We start from the raw sequence: 22,790 nt of genomic DNA, 5'->3' as shown, positions 1-22,790 counted from the left end.
GGCCTGGGACCAAGTGATTGCCTGGAGGTGGGGGCTAGTGTGGCCTCTTGATGGGGCTCTGGACTAGTTGTTCTGTAGGAAGTTAGTGCCAGCCTTTTTAATTTTAGAGTATTGATTGATCACTTATTCTGTGTTCAGGAAAAATGACAGTGGTAGGGAGTAGGGGGTAAGGGGTGGGACAAGATGAACCCATAGTGAGAGTCTTTGCCCTTAGTAGCAATAATTTAGTGCCCAAGGCTGGGACAACTTAGGGGTCATCCTGGCTTCCTGCCCTGGTTCAGGCCTGGTTCCACAGTGCAGATTTCAGTGTTTTCTACATAGAAGTTTAGTGTTCACCCAGATTTCCTCCAGTAAATACAAAAGTCCCCTCCCTACTTCCTGCCAGTCTGGGATCCTGCTCCTCTGGACTGAAGGGCCCTCTTTACTTGTAGCCAGTTGACAGAATATGGCTGTGGCACCAGGCTTGGAACTGACATCACCTATAGCCTGACCTGTCACATGGGGCCCTGCCCCACCCCCCGCCCCTGAAGCGATGTGCCCAGTTGTTGTTTTTTTTATCCTCACCCGAGAACATTTTTGCATTTATCTTCAGATAGAGCGGGAGGGAGAGAGGAAGGAAGAGAGAGAGAGAGAAACATCAATGTGAGAGAGACACATCGACTGGTTGCCACCCACATGACCCCAACTGGGGCCGGGGACAAACTGCAACCGAGGTACGTGCCCTCAGAGGGAACCGAACCCAGGACTCTGGTTCGTGGTCCGACGCTCTAACCGCTGAGCCAAACCGCCCAGGGCGTGCCCAGTTGTTTTACACTCTTCATCCCACTGAATTCTCACAATCCTGTGAAGTTAGACTTATGCAGAAACAGGCTGACAGAAAATGACTTACCCAAGATTATGAGGCAAGGAACTGAACCTACTTCTGCCCAAATCCAAAACCTGTATTTTTTCCAACTATAAAAGAAGACTTCTCAAATGATTCCCTGGCATTTGTATGACACTTTACAGTTCACAAAGCACTTATTTCACACACATTTCCCTGCTTCTTGAAAATCCCCATACAAGTCACCCAAACTTGTGCGTATGAATTATCACATGCCCTAATAATAAAAGTCGCCATCTATCAAACATCTGCTGAGCACCAGTTATTGAACACCTATTACCTTTGATCTCCATAACGATCCTGCAAGGTAGCAGTGTCCACATTTTCAAGATAAGAAAATTCCAAGAGGTGAAATGACCAACGTAATGACTGAGCTGGGATTCAAATCAGGTATGTCTGATTCCAAGGCCACGCTCTTCGTTATACCCATGACCACGCTAGGTCTGCTCGTCTCCTCCCAGTCTGCGGAGGTTGGTGTCATTATCATTCCAACCTAGAATCTTAGTGACCTAGAGTCTTAATGACAACTACTGTGACTTCGGGGAGCCTTTGCTGCAGTAAGACCCAGGACAAAGCTTTACAAGGCACTTGCTTTGATCATGGGACATAACTTGCTGACCAATCTCATTTGCCCTCTTTTTTGATTTTTATCCTCACCAGAGGACATTTTTTCATCAGATAGAGTGGGAGGGGGAGAGAAAGAGAGAAACATTGACGTGAAAGGGACACATCTAGTGGCTGCCTCCCACACCACCCCAACCGGGGTCGGGGACAAACTGCAACCAAGGTACGTGCCCTTAGTGGGAACTGAACCCCAGTCTCTCTGGACCATTGGCCGATGCTCTAACTGCTAAGCCAAACTGGTCAGGGCTCATTTGCCCTCTTCTGACCAAGTTCATGGGCAGGGGTTTCTGTTGTCCAGACTTTTGAGTCTTGACTCGATAAGTTTTTCACTCTCTGACTTCCTTTTTTGTTAACTTCCTTTATTTTCTCCTCTCCTCCCTTTTCCCTCCTTTCCCCCCCTCCTGCCTCCCCCTTGTCCTAGTTACTGGGAATACGGACAATGAAGAAGACATGACCCCTGTATTCTCTGAGTCCAGGAGGTTGGCACACAAACCCAGAGTTCCCATGCAGGATGACAGCTGTCCTTACAGTTGTTCCCAGGGTTCTGTAGGAGCCCAGGGGAGGGCCTGAAATTGACCTATATTGGACAGTGGGGCCCAGAAATTAACAATACGTAGTCCTTCCTTCACGGGACCCAGAGGAAGAAAACCTTCCCTCTGAACGAGGTGTTGGAGAACGCAGGTGGGAATGGCTCTCTGGAGGGGAGGAGGAGGCCGAGACGATGACTGCGTTTGGTCTGGAAGAATGAATAGGTGTTTACCAGGTAAAGAGGAGGAAGAGAAGGCTTAGTGTTTTAGGTAACGGTGGAATGTTTGATATGGTTGAGTGTCCTGTGAGGAGCAGATGGAGCTTATAAAGCAAATGGAGGCCAGACCATGAAGGATACAGAATTTGGACTGTGGACAATAGTGTAAAGCAGGGGAATGTTGTGATCACATTACCCTCTAGGAAGAGCGCTGATGTTAGTGTGGAGGGTAAATTAAAGGGGGCCAAGTTAGTAGGTGCCAGTGGGCGCTCTCCTGGCCCACAGAGCTCTGTATGATGACTCAGGGCCTTGCCAGGTCCATGGATGGAAAGTTCAAACCCTCCACACAATTTCTGCAGATTCCTAGGATTGATGCTTTTATGGTCTCCTCTCGCCAAAGGTTCCTGTGGTCTATACAAGCCTTCTCTGTTTTGTCTCCATTAGCACTATCCCAGAACTAAGCACCTTCATCGACTTTCCTAAGAGATTCTGTTATAACAGGCATGTAGAATCCCTTTGAGAAGTTGGGAATCTTGGGGAGGGGTTTACATCATGGCATGTCACTAGCTTTGTCTCCTCTTTCCTCCCATTGCTGCCCTTACCCCCATTCTCCCAGATAGCTCTCAAAATTCCAGGTTGTTTTACTCTATTATAAAAAACTGTTTGGGCCCTGGCCGGTTTGGCTCAGCGGTTAGAGCGTCGGCCTGCGGTCCAGAGAGACCCGGGTTCGGTTCCCACTAAGGGCATGTACCTCGGTTGCAGTTTGTCCCCGGCCCTGGTTGGTCGTGTGGGTGGCAGCCACTCGATGTGTCCCTTCACATCGATGTTTCTCTCTCTCTTCCTCTTTCTCCCTCCCGCTCTATCTGAACAAAAAATGGAAAAATGTCCTCGGGTGAGGATAAAAAAAAACAAAAAAAAACTGTTTGGTCTTCCTTAGCCCTTGATGCCAATTTGCATACACAAACATATCAAGGATCAGCAGAACAGAGGCCTCACTATTTAACAGCATGCCCAACCCATAAAACATTTACAAAAATAAACAAATGTCCTTGGAGATTTGCAAAGCATGTAAAGAATAAATGTTTAAGACAGTAGTCTGAGCACAAGTGATTGTCTCTTCTCCTTCTGACACCCCCTTAAAACGACAGAAAAGGATATAAACACATAACAGCAAAGAGAATGGCAGGGAAGAAGAGAGGCAGGTGCAAAGATATCAACAGATTCCTAGGAATAGATGACATACAAGGATGGCTTCACAGAGTGAAGGAAGCCATAGCCCAGACGTAGGCAATGGAAGTGAGAGCCAGTCTTCCTGGCAAAATTCTAGAGCGGCTCTGAGTTCATAATTAGCAAGTACTGAGGACATATAAAATGTGGACCTAAAAACTAGAGTTTGTACGTCTGTCTATGCAGAAGCTTGCACCAGTCACCCCCCTCTTATCTCCAGAATGGAGGGTGACTGGCACTTACCTCCAAACACACATACATGTGCATGTGTGCACATGTAGCAAGAACCCAGAGAGGTTCGTTCTATAGAAATCCAATAAATCTCTAAGAGAAATCTAGTGTGTTTAGTGGGGTGTTGTGTACCAGAATAAAGCTTTTGTTATTCTGACATTTACAAACCCTCCCCCATCTCCCCAACAATCACCCACCCACTGACCCTATAGTCAAGTATGCCAGAAAATCATACTCATTTTTCCTATTCAAGCCGGTGACTGTATCAGGGAAATAGTTACAGCAACAGAGAAAAACAATTCAATTACTGAAATTAATCAACTTGGTCTGTTATTTCATAAACAGGCCTCCAGGAGCACCAGAGTTATGAAGACAGCTAGAAGAGAGAGAGAGAGAGAGAGAGAGAGAGAGAGAGAGAGAGAGAGGAAACAGAATAAGCGATTCTAGAAAACAAAGTTGTAATGGCACAGAAGAATTTTTTAAAATTCTAATTATAACCAGGCCAGTGTGACTCAGTGGACTGCGTCTCTTGGACTGAGAGGTCCTGGCTTGACTCCTGGTCAGGGCACATGCCCAGGTTGCAGGCTCAATCCCCAGTAGGGGGTGTGCAGGAGGCGGCTGATAGATGTTTCACATTGATGTTTCTATTTCTCCCTTCTTCTCTCTCTAAAAAACTCAATAAAAACATATTAAAAAATAAAAATGAAAATTCTAATTATATCCTCAGAAAGATCTAAGAGGATACTACTTCCATAAAACAAAAAAGGTTGCTAGAGGAAAGAAACAATTGGAAAATAAGAAATAGCTTTTGGGGATTAAACATAATGATAGCTAAAATAAGCTATTCAAAAGATACTTGGAAGATAAGATCAGGAAGAGCCCCTAAAATGTAGAGCAAAATCACAAATACATGAAAAGAAGACAGAAGATCAATCCAGGGGATTCTTATGGTGAAGGCTGTTGGTTGTCCTCTAAAGCATGTTCACCCATGTTTTTGTGTGTGTGTGTGTGTGTGTGTGTGTGGTTGAAACACTTAACTAACCAACATTTCCCAGTCTCCTTTGCAGTTAGGTATAATCATATGATTTACGTTCTTGCCAATGGAAAATGAGCAGAAATGCCATGTGACATTTCTGGACCTAGACCTCAGGGAAGCAGATATGCCTTCACTTCATTTTCTTTTCCCCTTTCACCAGCTGTAACCTGCAGGAAGCCAGCTTTGATGGTTGCAGACTATACAATGTCCTACTGTAGACTTGCCAGATACAACACAGGAGACCAGTGAAATGTGAACTTCAGATAAACAATGAATCATTTTTAGCGTATATCACAGATATCGCACCCTAGTAGATGGCAGAGCAACAGGATAAAAGCACCAGGTTCTTGAATTTAGCATGTAGCCACACTACCTTCCTCACCTGGACGCTTACCTCACAACTGTCAGTGAGAGTGAAATACACTTCTTTCGGTACTCCAAGCCATTGCTTTTTTGGGTCTCTCTCTTTTTTTTTATATCACCCTAACCTTTCACCCTAATACTTAGAGGTGAGTTTCTGTCATAATAAGACTGTGGTACATCTTACTGTATATGGTGTCTTACTATTGCCATTGGTCATTTTTCCCCATTTTTAAATACCCCAAATTGGGATGTGTTCAATAGTTGATGTTGTTTTAGATAAAATGAAACATCACATTACGAGAAAGAAATGAGGCAGTGACCTCAACAGATGGTAAAACAGGAAGTCCCAGCCTTCACTCTCCAACTTAACAACTTAACAACACCGACTTAACAATATACTGGCCAAAAAAATGCATTTATGAGAACTCCACAAATCCATAAGCCAGCACAGCTCAGCTCAGGTTGTTCTTGTGTTGGTGGCAGGGGTTGGGAGATTGGGAAGAAGAGTGGATGGAACATGTGTCTAATGTTGTGACTTTTCAGAAGGCTGCTTGAGAGATTGGTTTCTGTCTCACCTGATTTGGGATACAGACGTGGAACCAAAATACTCTGGATGCCACTGAGCACTACATACTTTTGGATGCTGCTGAGGGGGATTGCTTGGGATTATACCAGAAAATCTGCAGTATCACAAATAGACACTAGAGGGAGCCAGAGATATGAAAAAGAGAGTGGCAACCTCTCTGGGAAAATAGCTTCACAAGCTGGGAGAGGTCACATTTACCAAAAAATGTTACAAGTTCCCCAGAATCTCCAGCCAGGCTGATTATTAAATATCTTTCCTTCCCTCAAGCCAGTGTATTTTTAAAAATCAGGAAAATGATGCATGAACAAAATGAGAATGTCAACAAAGAGATAGATGCTATAGAAAACCCAACAGAAATCCTGGAGCAGAAGAATACAATAACTGAAATGAAAAAATCATTAGAGGGTTCAACAGCACATTTGATCAAACAGAAGAAGAATCAGTGAACTTGAAGACAGATTATTTGATCTTACTGATTCAGGGGAACAAAAACAAAAAAAGAATGAAGAGAAATAAAGAAAGCATAAGGGACTTTTTTTTTTTTTTTTATCCTCACCCGAGGACATTTTTCCATTTTTTGTTCAGGTAGAGTGGGAGGGAGAGAGAGGAACAGAGAGAGAGAGAGAGATGTGAAAGGAACACATCGAGTGGCTGCCACCCGCACAACCGACCAGGGCCGGGGACAAACTGCAACCGAGGTACATGCCCTTAGCGGGAACCGAACCCGGGTCTCTCAGGACCGCAGGCCGACGCTCTAACCGCTGAGCCAAACCGGCCAGGGCTTTTTTTTTTTTTTCCGCAGAGTTTATTGTGTTTAAATTGTTGCTTAAATGTTACTTAAAAGTTTTTTTTTTTTTTTTTTTTTTTTATCCTCACCTGAGGATATTTTCCATTTTTTTGTACAGATAGAGTGGGAGGGAGAGAGAGAGGAAGGGAGAGAGAGAGAAACATCGACGTGAAGGGACACATCGAGTGGCTGCCACCCGCACAACCAACCAGGGCCGGGGACAAACTGCAACCGAGGTACGTGCCCTTAGCGGGAACCGAACCCGGGTCTCTCCGGACCGCAGGCCGACGCTCTAACCGCTGAGCCAAACCGGCCAGGGCGAGAAAGCATAAGGGACTTTGGACACCACAAAACAGACCAGTACAGGCATACCTCAGAGGTGTGGGTTCATTTCCAGACCATGGCAATAAAGTGAGTATTGCAATAAAGCGAGTCATAATTGTTTCTAATGAAGGAGTGTCTTGCCTTCAGTTTGTTAAAAAAAAAAAAACAACATCTATGAAGTGCAATAAAGCACAGTAAAACAAAATATGCCTGTATGTGCATTATCAGAGTTCCAGGAAAAAAACAAAAAAACAAAAACAAAAACAAAACAAAAGAAAGGGAAAGAGAGCTTATTTGCAGAAATAATGACCAAAACATTACCAAAACTACATGTGAATCTAAAGTTATTTCAAAATAAAAAATTAAAAAGAACATGTCATAGACTTTCTAAAATAAATGATGTTTGGAAAATTGATTATCTCTTAGGGAGAAAATAAATTTGGATTTCTATCTTAAAATCTATTCTTAGGTTGTAATAGAAAGTTGGTTCCTAGAGTATTAAAGACCTTAATATGAATAGAACATGATTAGAAAAGACAACATGGAAGATTATCTTTGTGACTGTAAGATAGGAAAATATTTCTTAATGTGGTCAAAAAAGAACAAGCCAAAGGCATAAAATTAATATGTCTTTAGAGCTAGAGAAGAAGGTCTAATAGTGGTTCTCAACCTTGGCTGCATATTAGAATCACTTGAGGGGCTTTAAAATCCTGATGCCCAGGCTGTACCCGCACCAATTACATCAGAATCTCAGAAAAAGGCCTCAGTAGTTATAAAGATTTTTAAAATTTATTGATTTTAGAGAGAGGGGAAGGGAGAGGGAGAGAGAGAGAGAAACATCGATAAGAGAGAACATCGATTGGCTGCCTCCTGCATCCCCCATTCCCCCCCGGGATCATGCCCACAACCTGAACATGTGCCCTGGCCGGGAATCGAACTGGTGACCTCTTGGTGCATGGGTCGCTGCTCAACCACTGAGCCACACCAGCCGGGCAATGCCTCAGTAGTTTTAAAATACCTTAAAAGAGCTTAAGGATCCACTCGAATTGTGTTATAGAAGTTGCCTTTCTTGCATACTGGGTGGGGTTGCAAACATTGATCAGATGAATTGCAGAAGGGTGGGATTTGAACCCAGAAGAAGGATGTGGACTAGAATTCCCTTGTTGTTATGGTGACCACAACAAGGGCTCATTGTATCCACATGTGGCTCAGGTAGAATCATCCTGGAAGGAGTGGGGGTTAAAGTGGTTCTTGAGAGGAACGTCTCTAGAGGTCCGAAGAGAAAATGAATTTAGCTCTGAGAAATGAACTTGTGGTAGACAAACAAAGAGGAAAAAAAGAAGAGAACTCTTGAAGAACAGAAACAAGAAACTAAAGATGCTTTTGAACTATTTGACACAAAGATGAAGCAATAGATTATCATGAATTAAAGGTGGCAATGAGAGCCTTGGGGTTTGATGTAAAAAAAAAAACTGATGTACTGAAGATTCTTAAAGATCATGACAGAGAAGCCACAGGGAAAATCACCTTTGAAGATTTTAATGAAGTTGTGACAGACTGGATGTTGGAAAGAGATCCACATGAAGAAATATTGCAGGCATTTAAACTATTTGATGATGATGATTCAGGTAAAATAAGCTTGAGGGATTTGCGACATGTTGCCAGAGAATTGGGTGAAAACATGAGTGATGAAGGACTTCGGGCTGTGATAGAAGAATTTGATAAAGATGGTGATGGAGAAATAAATCAAGAGGAGTTCATTGCTATTATGACTGGTGACGTTTAAAGAATTACAAGGAAAAACACTAAGAATGTTGCAGTTATCATCTTATATTTTTGTGCTCAGAGGCATGTTAAAAAACACCCTTAGTTTTCTTTTCCAAAATGGACCAAAAATAAGCATTTTATGTATTCATATTTTACTACTGTTAAGTTTCTTTGTATGAAAAGTATTGTTAACACTCTAATAGTTCATAGCTTTGTAATTATAATATAGCTTTTTATATAAAGTTTAAAAGATTGAATCATGTGGTACACAGTATTTGAAGGTTTTTGATTCAGCATTAGTCACTTTTGGTGCACATGTTTTTCAGACTCTCATTAATAAAATGTTTATTTTAATAATAATAATGACAAAAAGAATCATCCTGGAAGTCTGCAAAGTTCAGGTGCTGCTTTCCAGTGTCAAATCTCTGACTGATAATGAACTTATTGGTTAATAAATGTCAACCCAATAGCCTCAACTTTTTAAAAATGTCAACAGCTTTCCTGTGCAGGTAACTATATATCACAGCCATGAATTGTTGAGCCAGGCACCTCAACATGACTGCCCTAGGCAGTAACTCTATCATGGCTGTGAATTGTTGACCCAGTAATCTGAACTCCCTGGAGATGCTAGAACATCTTTCTCAGTGAGTAAGTGGGTTTGCAAACCTAAAAAGGCTAAGAATGAAATATAGAGATGATAAAGAAACCAAACCTATCATATTAATACTTTTGGGTTTAAAATAAGTGTATGTGTGGTACTTACAGTGTAATTTTGAAATAACATGATGTATTGAAGAATTTGGTGGATTAGTCTAATTTGATAGGTTAGACTGATGAGGTATAAGAAAATTTAAGAAAGTTTGTAAATATTTTTGGCATATTTGAAAAGTAGATCAGCTAGATATATTATATATTTGATATATATATATATATATATATATATATATATATATATAACAAATTTTGTTACATATCTGGAAAAGATTTACTCATTAGGGATGAGAGTTGATAGGTCAGGCATATGAAGGATGTAAAAATAAAAAGAATATATGAAATTTACAAATTCAGTTTAAAATGCTTAATACAATTACATTTTATAAGTTTTAAAATTGGATCAATTGTTTAACACAGTTTAGAATTGTTTAACAGTTTAGATTGTTCTACCTGAATTACTACCTGAACAATAATAAAAGATACCCTTAACCCTAATTATTATTTTTATATAAATATAAGCAATCCAGAAATAGAATAGTATTAATGAAATTGAATTTTTATGACTTAAATAAAACCAAGGTTTTGAGTGTGTAGATGAAAAATATATTAACTTAAAATCCACGATGCTGTAAATAGTCTTTTGTGCTCACAAAAATCTGCCCCCAGATATAAAACAAAATCACATGGACACTATTATCTGCATCTAATGGACGAAGCAACGCTCAGAAAGGTTAGCAACCAGCAATCAACTCTAAGTGTCTGACTCTAAGTCCTGTGCTCTTAGCCGGTGTGCATGTGGCCTCCCTGCTAGACCAACCTCCTGACAAGTCAGTGACCTCAGAACGATCAAATGAAATGCGTTGAAGTGACTTACTCAGTGAAAGCCAATATGTATTGTAAGTTGATTTGATAGCTAAGCAGTCTATTTCAGCTCAAGGAAAGAGACTTTACTGGCTCATGTAATGGAAAAGTCTAGCTGCAGGCAGGGGTGCTAGACTCAAACCCTGCTTCTCTCTGTCCATCTGTCCTTGTTGGTTCCACTCAGATAGACTGTCTTTTCCCTTGTGGTGCAAGATGACTGCAGCTATCTCTCTGGGCTCAAGTACAGCTAAAAAAATGTGGCTGCCTCTTTCTCAACTGTTCCCACAAAATCATTGCATTTCATCGACTCTGATTAACTCCTGGGTATATTCTGGAACTGACCACTGTGACTGGAGAAATGTGATGTTTTAACTGTCCATGCCTGGGGTTACAGGCTGACCCCTAGAGTTTAAGGTAAAGTCAATTCTACCACAAACATGGGCTGAGAGTAGGGAAAAAGCCGTTCTCCTTGGGAAGCTTGATTGGATGACAGGCAGCAAAAACAGATGTCCACTACGGTGGGCAAACTTACCTCTCCTACTTGAAGTTCTTGGAAGTAGCTCACTATATCATTCACGTTTACCATATACTCCTCCTTTGTGCCAAGAATCACAATACACTGTAACTTAATGGTGTAGCCTTTATTCTTCCCATTATTTCATTTTGAGGGCAAAGATATCTGTCTTGCCTTTCTTCAGTGATCGACATAAAAGCTGTTCGGGGACTTGTTTGAATGAATGAAACCCAGATTACAGGAGCCTTGGTTTGTTAACTCAGTAGGGAACTAAAGGAGAATGAAGATGAAAAAGTGTTTTTTTTTTGGTATTGCGCATGGTAGCTTTGTTGTGTAAGGAGGGGAAGTCAAGTTCACCAAACATACTGATAACTTCTTTGTTAGGCTGATTCCTGTTGTGGACAGTGTTCCAGTGGCCTTCAAGGAGCAAGCAGTCTAGAGGAAGAGACAGATGGAAGGTATTGGTAACTGATTTGGTTTTCGCTCAGATCCAGGTTAGAATGGACTACCATAGAGTCCTTGGTAATGAATTGCCTCCTGGAGAGGGTCTGGGTTGTCATGTGTAATATTGATTTGGTTTAAGGTTTTTAGTTTCCATTTACTGAACACCCCCATTAGGTTCCTAGTAGCCAAGGCCTAGGGCATGGGGATAGGCAGGTCAGATGGCTCCCACAATAGGCCCAGGTCCTGGTTCATGGTTACACCCATACTCTGTTACCAGTGTGAAGAACGTAGCCACAAGTAGATATAGATACCTACCAAACCACAGACAGAGGGGACAGGCTGAGACAAAGCAGACATCCATGCTGCCAGACACCCAGTGAAATGGAGCATTGTTCCAGAGACAGCATGTCTACAGATATGGACTGGGTACTGCTCAGTTCCATAGGGAGGTGTGTGGGGAGCCTGGCTTGAGTCTCTGTGAAGTAGAATTGCTCACACTTTTCACCTTGGCAGTGCAGAGGAAAGATGTTTTGAACCAACTGCACCTGTTCTGAGAACCTTACTGTGGTCATTCAGAAGCCAAGATTTCCTTAGGAAGTGTGGGAAAATAGGAGCAGAGCTGCAGAAGGAGCCATTCAAGCTGTATGAGCAAACAGCTCATTCCGTTTTCCTCCTGCCTTCCTGGAGGGAGAGGATGGTGAGAGAAGGCAGCCCACTATGGCACACCTTTCTCAGTGTGTGTGGGTCTGAGCTAAGATGAAGTGCTGCTTCTGAGGGTGAAGAGGAACAGCCTACCCTCCTGGGGGTCCAGGACAGCTGTCCATCCCTCATTACTCAAGGCTTGACAGACATTTCCCTTGACCCAGGTGCCCAGGCTAGGGATGGAAGAGATCTGCATAGGGAGCTGGAACCTGACAGTATATCAGGGGCACAGTTAGAAACCAAAACTGCAAGGGGAGCCAGAGGGATACTAATCTGGACCTTCCAGAAAAGTGGTCTTCACACTGAGTATGCATATTCCTGGGAGATTTACAAAAACTTTCCAATGAGGCATGTGAGCATATTTAGCTTAAAGGGAATCAGTATAAAGATTCTCATGCCCGGCCAGTGAGGCTCAGTGGTTGAGCATCAAACCATGTTCCAAGAGGTCCTGGTTTGATTCCCGGTCAGGGCACATGCCCAGGTTGTGGGCCAAATCCCCGGTGGGGGGCATGCAGGAGGTGGCCAATCGATGTTCTCTCTCATCCATGTTTGTTTCTCTCCCTCTCCCTTCCTCTCTCTCTCTAAAACTCAATAAAGAAAAACAATTAAATAAAAAAAATGATCAGCTTCCACATGTACTCTTTACAAAAGTTAATCTGCCTGAGAGAAGTGATGTCAGCAAGTCAGTGAAATTGGAAGCCCCAGGCTTCCTTCCCCGACAGACACTCACTTAACAACAAACACAGTCCAAAAAACCTTAATATGAGAATTCCAGAAACCAGCTGAGAAGTCACAGTGCTCAGGCAAGCTAAAAGCCCAGAACAGCTGCATTGAAACAGGTAAGAGAAGCCGTTTCATTTCAGCCACAGTAGCCATTCTCCCAGGCTGGCACAGTTCGGTGCTCTCGGGAGTACAACAGACATCATACAATGTCTGCTCTCAGACCACATGGAATTAAACTAGAAATCAATAACAGAGAGATAGCTGAATAATTACAAAATACATGCAGATTAAAGTATTAAATAAACTTGAAATGATATAAAACTTTTAAATAACACATTGGGTCAAAGAAGAAATCTCGAGAAATTTATGTTGTTGTTCATCCTCACCCGAGGATACTTTCCTATTGATTTTTAGATAGAGTGGAAGGGAGGGAGGGAGAAACATCAATGTGAGAGAGACACATTGATTGGTTATCTCCCTCAAGACCCCAACCACTGGGGCTGGAAATCAAACCTGCAACCCAGGTACATGCCCTTGACTAAGAGTTGAACCCAAGACCCTTTGGTCTGTGGGCCAACATTCTAACCACTGAGCCAAACTGGCAGGGACTCAAGAGAAAATTTAAAATATGTATTTTGAAGTAAATGAAAATGAAAACAACTTATCAAAATTTGTGAGATGTAGCAAAAGCAGTGCTTTGAGGAAAATTTATAGTATGGAATGCAAATATTAAAAAAGAGGAAAGATCTCAAATGAATAATTCGTATAGGCCACAAGTATCAATGGTACTTCATGAGAAACTTTGAGAAAAGCCTGTTGGCACAAATGCTTTTGAAAATGCAAAATACCAGGAGATCTTGTACCCTCTGATTAGAAAGAAAGGAGGTGAGAATATTTACCTACCAGTTTTTATAAAGTTTAGATTAAATGTATACTTATTCTTTATAGTATACTTACTTCCAGCTTAGAGAGCAATTGAATTTCTAAGACTCCTTAGTAGGAAAGACAACAAAATTCCTTTAATAGTCAGAAGTTTATTTTCATAATAATCTTCCATGGGTTGTTGTAATCTTACAACTGTATTTTTATTATAAAAACTATATGTGTTGCAATGTGGGAATTGTGTTGGTCCCCTCAAAGTTGTAAAAGATGTTATAGGAGGTTGAATTTGCTCATTAACCCTATTATAACTAACCTGTTGAGCATAACCACTTATTATAATGAATAAAAATAAAATATCAAAACCGTAAAGTTTCTTCTCTGTACCGCAGGCCGACGCTCTAACCGCTGAGCCAAACCGGCCAGGGCGTAAAGTTTCTTCTTATATTAAAAAATAAAAACTGAAATCTTCATGTGATCTCCAAGGCCCTGCATGGTCTAGCATCCTGCCACTCTTCTGACCTCATCCACCTGTCACCTGGTCCAGCTGCCCAGGGCTTCTTGCTCCTGGTGCTCCAATGCACCAAACATGGTCCTTCCCTTGCACCTCTGAATTTGCTGTTCCCTTGGCTTAGAAAAGCCTTTCCCCTAGATATGTGTATAATTTGCTCCTTTACTTTATTCAAGTCTGTGTTCAAATATCACTCCCTTAGGAAGGCCTTCAAATGCTCTTATCTAAACCTGATCCACCCACCCACCCCTGCCCTCGCAAACCATCATCCTCTGTCCTTTAGTTTGTTTGCCCTTTTTCCCTCATAACACAAATCACTACTTGATACTTGATCATACATTTGATTGCTTACTGGGTTTTCCCCACCAGAATGTAAGCTCCATGATGGTAAATCTTCATTTACTGTGGTATCCCCAGCACTGAAAAGATCAGAGCTCCACAGCAGGAAACAGCTGGCGCCGGGAAACCTGCACCAGGTGGTTTAGGAGATGCCAACTATCAGAGCCAGAGATGACCTTGAAAATGGAAGATCCCTTTTTGCCTTCTGTTTGGTAGATTACATTAGACAAGTAATTATATCAGCCAGAGACAAGGCAAGAGAGGAGGAAAAACAAAATATACAAAAATAAGACCTAAATTAAAGAGAAAATAAGAGCCTACATAGGTAGCAATGCAGATAGATTTCTTTTTGGAAATCCACCTATTTCTATTTCTATTTTGGAAATCCAACTAAATTTTAAAAGAGGGCATACATGATTCTTGGCGTAGTTTCACTTTGTTATTTTGGCAAAAAACCAACAACTTTAAAAATTACTTAAAAATTATGACTCCAGGAAAGATAATAGGGGATGAGTTGGGCAACCACACAACTTTCCAGCCCTGGGGCCTTAGGTATCTCTGAAATGACACTGAGACTTGGACTTCTATCTGCTAGTGCCTCCTGCAGAATTAAAGCCTTTGGACATCTCTCTTGGCTCAAGATACCTGGTGTGTGATTTTGCAACAAATACACAATAACTCATGCACTTTTATTTATATTTAGTAGGGCAAAGAGAAGACAAGATGCAATGACTCAAACACAGGTTTGAACAGATCCCTTTTATGGAATACAAGCTGTACTTATTTTATGAAAAATATATTATAAGCACAGCTAATAGCTATTCCATCTGGATTGTATTATTTTCCTCCATAATAAACCAGTTTATTACATAAGCAGGCGCAATAGATAAGATTCCTATTTTCTAGATGAGCAAGTTGGAACTTTACACTCAACCTAAACAAGCTCACCTGGAAAGATGCCAAAGATATACTGTTGAATGGGAAGTCACAGAAATCTTGGGCGTTCTGGAAAGCGGGGCAAGGGAGAATATAAAGTAACTCCAGCTGACACCTGTGTTACAAATACATTATCTTATTCCACCTTTTTTTTTTTTTTTTGTCCTCATCGAAGGACATTTTTCATTTTTTGGACATTTTTTTGTTCCGATAGAGTGGAAGAGGGAGGGAAGGAGAGGGAGAGGGAGAGGGAGAGAGAGAAACATCTATGTGAAAGGGACACATCAAGTGGCTGCCTCCAACCAGGGCCGGGATCAAACTGCAACCGAGGTATACGTGCCCTTAGCGGGAACGGAACCGAGATCTCTCTGGACCGCAAGCCGACGCTCTAACCGCTGAGCCAAACCGGCCAGGGCAGGATTTTTTTGAAATGGTTCCAGCGAAGGATGATCTCCAAAGCAATCTATTTTCTGAGAGGTTGAAGTTAAAACCAGCCCTAAATGTACACACAACAGCCACTGGTAGGCAGCAGTGTCCCAAGAATCCGAATCGCCAGAGCTCCAAGTTGCAGCTTCCCCAGCTAACTCCTGGGGCTGTGATAGAATATGATCATCTGTGGGCAATATGAGTAGGTGGGAGGACAATCTGTGTGGAGGGAACCCCAAAGGCCCATAGGGGAAGGAGGATGTGGAGATCGGTGTGATCAATGCCTGGAGAATGGGTGGGGTAGTGGTGAGAGACGCAACTGAATGTGAGAGCTAGAAATTGATCATAAATAGCCTTGAATTTCCAGGTTAAGGAATCTGGACATTATCCTGAGAGAACTGGGGACCCAGGGTAGATTTTAAGAAGGAGAAAGGCATGAGTACATTTGCATTTCAGAAAGATCAAGATTGCAGTGTGGAGAATTGCGGGGAAGAGACGGAAAGCAGGGGTGGTGGTGGGGGGGGAGGGGGGTGCTTCAGTGATTCCGAAAGAGATGGCACGTGGGTCCGCAGTAGGGCCAGCAATTGCAATGGGTAGAAGGGGTACGCTTTCTAGGAGACTTAAGGAAAAAAAAATCGTAAAATGAGAAAAGGGAACATTAGAAGTGTTGTTATGACAAAAGAGAATTAAGATTCCCTGTTGTTAAACACACATTCTCAATCGTTGGATTTTTCTGCCTAAAACCACACTGGAAAAACTGAAATTGTGGAAATTCTCTGAGTCCAAATTCTATTTCCTTCATTTAACAGTCCGGACCAGTCTGTGGTGGGAACTGGGGACAAAGGGGTGACGTAGCAGATGCCTCCCCAGTCTGATGCAAGGACAGCTAACTCCCGCACAGCGCGGAGAGCACTCTGATGGGGGAAACACGCTATGGGGTCCGACGGTTTCCGAGGAGAGAAGGCTTTGGAGCCCAGAATATCAGATAAAAGATCTCAGGAAACTGTCAGTGAACTTAACTAAGCACTGGCGAAGAGAGGGGTCTGGGAGCAGCTCCACAACCTAGTTACCCCTGTCGGAAACCGCAGACGTCACCCAGCGCGCGACAGGCCTCCCGGAGAGCTACTTTCCCCAGGACGCCGGCTCGAAAACGACAGCCAAGGTCCGCTCCCGCAGCGCACGCAGCCCGAGACGGCGTGCAGCACCCGAGAGGCTCCCGGGCCGCCGCCGGAGCAGCCGGGCTGCGATTGGTGGAGACACCACACAGCCCCGCCCCCTCGCGCGAGGCGAGGAGAGGAGGCTAACGGTGCGGATCGCGACGCCGCGTGGGGCCCGCAGCACGGCTGTACGGTCTGGGGAGGCTGAGTGATCGGCCGGCCCCAGTCTACACCCGCAGTTGACTGCGGTTCCTAGGGGAAAGGCGTCAAGGGACCGGAAGCTGTGCGGCCCGGAGCATTGTGGGCTGCGGCTGGGTCGGGCCGGGCTGCCGGCGCCTGCGCGCGCTTCGCGTCTAGGGATGTGGCCGGCCGTCGGCGCGTTGGAGCAAACCCAGTGCGGGGAGGGACCCTGGGGGTGGGTGTCGGGGCCTTCAGGCCCGGGGCGGGGTTGGGTGCTGCCGGGCTCTGCCCACGCCATCTGCTTTGCATCCTTAAGCTCTGGCCTCTGGCGCGTCCCTCCCACCCACGGCGGTTTTCTTTCCATGCGTGGGTAACAGCCGCCGGAGTGCCGCCTAGAAGTGTGACTTTCCACTGCACCCCTGGCGGCCCGCACCCTGACTCGCCTCTTTGCACTCTCCCTTCGGCCCCCCAGTGAAGCTGAGAGATAACTCCTTTCAACAAAACTTTTAGGCAGCATGTGATAAGGCTTCCCCTAGTCCTTTGTCGGTTCACTGCTCTGCCCTCGGGCTCAGGCAGGCAGTTTTTCTCTGAACCTTCTCTTTTGTGAGATGGCGATGGATAACCCCTCAGGTTCTCCTTACCTAATAGTGCACAGCTCATAGGCACTTCCAATTACTTCGTACTTGTGTTCCCTTCATCACCCCCTCCTAATAACCCCCCTTCTTCATGCCAAGGAAATTTTAGTTTTGTCTGTGTGCAGTTATGAAGGCTTCAACAGGAAATTCCTCCCACATTTTGTCAGCTGAGCCTCTAGGGACAAATATCCTTGGTGTTTTATTTCATCAACTATTTGAGTGCCTGCGGCATGCCAAGTCGTGCATTTAGTTCTGTAGACCCAGATGAACCGAAGAGACTTCTTCCCATTAACTTGAGACTGAAGGGAAAAATTAGGATTTGTGATAAAGGTTGGAAGGGTATAGTGCCATAGGAAGGAACAGAGGATGCACTCTTGAAATTTGGCGGGGGAAAAGTCTCTAGAAAGGATATATAAGCTGGAGCCAGAGGGGGCATTTCCAAATGAAATTGATGGGAGAAGGCAGCTTGACAGCTCACTGGGCCCATGCAGTGAACACGATTCATCTTGTTTTTTTGGGGGGAGGGGATATTAGGTAAAGGGTAGGAGTTATGCAGTCTAATTGCTAAAAGCAGAGATTTTAGCATATTCGCCCTGAGACCAGGCATATAATCTCTCTGAGCCTGTCAAATGCAGATATGGTACCTACCTCACATTTAAGATAATGTACCTGAACATCAAGATTCGCACATTGCTATAATTGTTTTGAATACCAACTAGCATATGTGAAGGAAAATGGGAATGCCTTGAACGCCAAGACACTTAAATTTTCTCTGGGTATAAGGGATCATACAAATTCTTGAACATAGAGGGTGTTGATCACAGGTGCTTGGAAGAGTCAAAGTTGAAAGCAACCGTAGCAGTTGCAACTGCTGGCTTCTCTCCCACTGCCACCCACATCTCCCTACCCGTAGCCCGCAAGTATTTCAAAACCACGTTTCTAAAAACCAGCCATTTATATCTATTTAGGTAAGTTACAGAGGAAGTATGGTGGTGTATTTACAAGTTGGTTTGTCCAGATATACTATAACTTAGTGTCTGTATTTAATATTGACAACCAAAAAAATATATATAAATATTTTCTATCTATACACAGCAGGGCAGGAGCATCCACGTGTTCTTGAGTAGTGAGTCCTCAGCCTCCCACGGCCCTCTTCTCATGGTGATCGTCTGGCCTTCAGTGCAAAGGAGACTAGACCCTGGCAGCCCAGTCTGGCCCTTCCCCTCGCCTCCCTCCACTCCAGTGCTCCCAACTGGTCTCAGGCAAGGAAAGATTAATTTGAGTGGTTGGGTAGGAGGTGGGAATGGGCGAATCCTAATGGAGCCTGACCCCTAGGGTGGGGAGATTCAGGCCCACAGATGTGAGTGGCCATGGCCACTTCTAGGGGTAGAAGCCTCATAGTTCGTAGTTCGATTAGTGTGTCCTTGGTCATAGATCCAGCCCTACAGATTAGCTTGGTGAAGAAGGCAAGTGTGTCTAGACAGGACTTGGTCCCCACCCTCAGGCATTGAGCCATTCAGGGTGAAGCCTGGAGTGTGGGTACAGGAGACTCTGGCTGATACAAAAATAATAAAATCAGTAATAAAAAAATTATAAAATCTGTTGCTTGTCTGAATAGATCTGAGCAACAGTCTTGCTTTTGTTAAAATCCTGGAGACGTTCAAGTCCTGAATATTCTGGACATCATTGCTGGCTGAAGAAAGGAGCCCCAGGCCCAGCTCCACTGAGATCTGTCAAATTGGAAGTCTCATCCAGCTGCCTGTGCTCTGAGATCCTTGGGGCTGCTGGGATCAGGCTGGGCTGGTGGTGTGGGGTGCCTCACACTTGAGAATCAGCCCCCAGGGGGTGGAACAGCTCCTCGGGTGTCTTGTCACTTTGGCTGGCTCCTCCCTGTCGGAAACCGGAAGCAATCTCATCGAAGGTCTTGCCTTTGGTCTCAGGAACTTTGAAGTAGGTGAAGAGGAAGAACAGAACCAGGAGCACGGTGAAGATAATGAAGACGTAGGGACCACACAGTTGCTGAAAGACACAAAGACACACTTGGTTGGGGTCTTGACCCTAAAGGCTGTAGGACCTTTGATAAGTCACTTTACTCTTAGGCCTCTGATCTGAGAAAGGAACACCCACCTACAACCTAGGAGTGCTGGGATGATTAAATGAGAGTCTGTCTGCCTGCACCTGTAGCAGGTTCCAGGGAACAGGTTCCCATTGCAGAGCAGAATGGAGACAATGCAAAGCCAAGGAAAGAACCCCGGGGTTGAAGTCAGGGTTCTTAGCTGTGTGACCTGGGCTTCTGGGCCTCATTCCAAATGGAACAGCTGGGAGAGCACTTGGCAGGTGAGCAGTGGTATGTGTAGGGACAGTGGGGGTCCTTACCTCCACATACTGGAAGCACATGCCCACAATGAAATTTGAGGTCCAGTTGGAGAAGCCAGCAACAGCAATGGCAGCTGGGCGAGGACCCTGGCTGAAGAGTTCAGCTACAATGAACCATGGGATGGGGCCGGGACCAACTTCAAAGAAGGCCACAAAGCCAAAGATGGCCACGATGCTCAGATAGGACATCTGGGGCACCTGCTCCTGTTGAGGACAAGAGAGAGAGGAGGAAAGTTAGACTGGAGCCTCAGATGAAGCAGAAAGTGCAGAGGCAGCCTGGGCTGGGCAGCAGGAGGCCTGGGGCTGATTCTGGATTTGCAGTGTGACTCACGTACCCTGCCTTGGGGCTCAGTTCCCTCCTCTGAACAAAATGATTTCTGCCCTGCATGGTGGTTGTGAGCTCCAGCCTACCCTCTGGGAATGGTCATGTGGTGGGTGTGTAGGAGGTGCTAAGAAGAGGTCCCTGTGGTCTCCTTGCTCTGGGTGCAGACCAGTCTGCCTGAGGCAGGAGGATGTTGAAGAACATTTCTGCGGTGGGTGTGGGGTGCCTTACAAGGCTTCTAACAGCTCGGGGCCAGCGCAGCATGGGCCTCAGACATGGTTCTATATATAATCATTCTCCCTCAAGGAGGCCACAGAAGAGGTTTACCGGCTTTGGCTCAGATCCCAGATCTGCCACTCATCACTTGCTGCGTGCCGGACCTCTCGGCAGTCGTAGGACTTTCTAAGCTTTTGTTCAGCTGTAAAGTTAGCGCACTGGTGCTTTCCTTGTGCAGGGGCTGGGCAAAGAGCATCTGCGTATGTGAAGTGCTGGCAGGGTTATCGGGGAGGTTAGTCAAGGGCTTGGGGCCAGCTGACCCGAGCTCAGCGCCCAGCTTCATCCTTTATCTGCTGCGTTACTAACCTCACTGGGACCAGGTTTCCTCACCTGTAAAATGGGACTGACTGCTAACCGAACTACACCGAGTTGTGCAGCTGGGTCGGATCAGGCATGTTTCCACACCTCTGTGGTGAGGAGGGCAGTCCTTTCTAGGACTGTTCTGAAGATGAATCGAGGTTATGGGTGAAGACTTTGAAAGGGCTCGTACTGGGCAAAGCTGCCCCTGGGGAGCGGGAACTTGGGGTCCGAGGCTGGAGGTGCTGTGGTGAGAAAGCACTGCAGGGAGGAGCCAGTTCAAGGCAGGGGATGGGTGGGGAGAGTGCAGAGCTAGGGAGAGCAGCACCCGGGCCTCTGGGTGCCGATGGCCAGGCTGGGCTGAGAAAGGCACCTCGGGGTCTGAGGCCTGTGTGAGCTTTGTACCCAGCCCTGCCACCTCGCCCCAGTGTGGCAACTCACCAGTAATGCCAGCGCGATGGTCATGAGCACGGCACAGCCCGCCATGCCAGCCAGGCCGATGAGGTGCAGTGTCCGCCGGCCAGCTCGTTCCACCACAAACAGCTACGGCAGAGAGAAGGTCATTGTCACCCCCACCTGGTGCCCCTCTAAACACCCCCACCCAGGGGCTCGCCCCAAGAGTGGGAAAGCCACACAGCACTGCAGAGACCAAGGGGAAGGCGGTATCACCTACTCCCTGGGGCTCAGCTTGGGGGCCCCATGAAGTGAGGGAAGGGAAGCTGGCCCTAGAGAGCTAGGGAGCCGAGCGTCCTGACTGTGACCTCGGGCAAGCCATCGCTCAGCATGAGTGCCATCAGCTGTCCCATACAAGTAATGAACTTGACAAGCTGAGGATGAAATGACAGCACTCAGGGAGCACATGACACATGCCTGGCTCGAAGTAAATGCTGCCATTCAGTCAGGAGGCCCTGTGCTGGACCCTAGCTGCTGACCGGGGTGGGCACGGATGGACAGACACTCACCGACACGACGGTGAAGGCTGTGTTGACGATGCCGGAGCCGATGGTGGCATACACAGGCTGCTGCACCCCCGCTTTCTCGAAGATGCTTGTGGAATAATAGAAAACCTACGGGACAGAGGTCATTGGGGCTCAGCCTGGTGCTGTGGCCCTTCCTGTCTGTCCTGGGTGTGGGACACAGGGTGAGTAAAGAAGGAAGGGGACGCCACACCAGTTTGGTTCTAAAGGAAAGGTTCTCCTTTGGCAGGGGCTTTGTTGTTATTTTAAGTCTGGGCTCTGTTCACAGCACGTTCTTGACCACAGGGTTTGGCTAGGGCCACAGGAAGGGTGGGTGAGGGGCACTCACAGCGTTGATGCCCGACAGCTGCTGGGACAGCTGCAGCACCACGGCGATGAGGATGGGCTGGCGGTACAGAGGCGAGCGGAACAGCTCCAGGATGGTGACCTTCTTCTCCCGCATCATCTGCCGACTCTCCTCCTTCATCTCCTGCAGGTCGCGGGTCACATCTGCTGTCCCTCGCAGCTTCTTCAGCACTGGAGGGGCCGGGGGGAAGGTGGGGGTGGCTCAGAGCGGGAAGGCCAGGGCCGGGGTGGGGAGGAGAGCAGGGCCTGCCCATACCACTCTTGGCCCGGTTCTCCTCGTTGCGGTTGATGAGCAGGAAGCGAGGGCTCTCGGGGCAGAAGGGCAGCAGGACGCACTGCAGCAGGGCGGGGATGAAGATGATGCTCAGCAGCAGGGGCCACAGCTCCTTGTTGCCCATGAGGGAGTCCAGGCCGAACACCTGGGGAGGCAGGTCGGAGGATGCAGCTATGAGCACCCTGACCCTGGCCCTACAACCAGCCCCCTGCACCCAGGGGCCTTGGTCGGCTTTGCATCCGCGGCTGCTCTAGGAAAAGGGCTCCGGTACCGAGGCTCTGCCACTAATGTGAGGCTTTAACTTCTCTGACCTCGACTCCCTCATTTGG

General features: G+C 45.7%; 1 protein-coding gene and 1 pseudogene across 2 annotated transcripts in view; one reads left to right on the top strand and one right to left on the bottom strand.

The window, feature by feature from the left end:
* The first annotated feature begins 8,091 nt into the window (after positions 1–8,091).
* Positions 8,092–8,615, top strand: LOC118627163 (annotated as a pseudogene).
* A 9,915-nt stretch (positions 8,616–18,530) lies between these two features.
* Positions 18,531–22,790, bottom strand: part of SLC2A1 (solute carrier family 2 member 1) — a 28,678-nt gene continuing 24,418 nt past the window's right edge. For both annotated transcript variants that reach the window (XM_036255266.1, XM_036255268.1), the window contains exons 5-10: positions 22,444–22,606; positions 22,171–22,358; positions 21,828–21,932; positions 21,307–21,408; positions 19,971–20,174; positions 18,531–19,613 (exon numbers count right to left, since the gene is read on the bottom strand). In XM_036255266.1, coding sequence (XP_036111159.1) covers positions 19,413–19,613; positions 19,971–20,174; positions 21,307–21,408; positions 21,828–21,932; positions 22,171–22,358; positions 22,444–22,606 — 963 coding nt within the window. In that variant the 3' untranslated portion in view covers positions 18,531–19,412. The remainder of the gene's footprint in view (positions 19,614–19,970; positions 20,175–21,306; positions 21,409–21,827; positions 21,933–22,170; positions 22,359–22,443; positions 22,607–22,790) is intronic.

Source organism: Molossus molossus, unplaced genomic scaffold (genome assembly GCF_014108415.1).
Source record: "Molossus molossus isolate mMolMol1 unplaced genomic scaffold, mMolMol1.p scaffold_m16_p_12, whole genome shotgun sequence".
Classification (NCBI taxonomy): domain Eukaryota; kingdom Metazoa; phylum Chordata; class Mammalia; order Chiroptera; family Molossidae; genus Molossus; species Molossus molossus.
The sequence above is the reverse complement of the archived record's forward strand: the minus strand, read 5'-3'. Positions and strand labels throughout refer to the sequence as shown.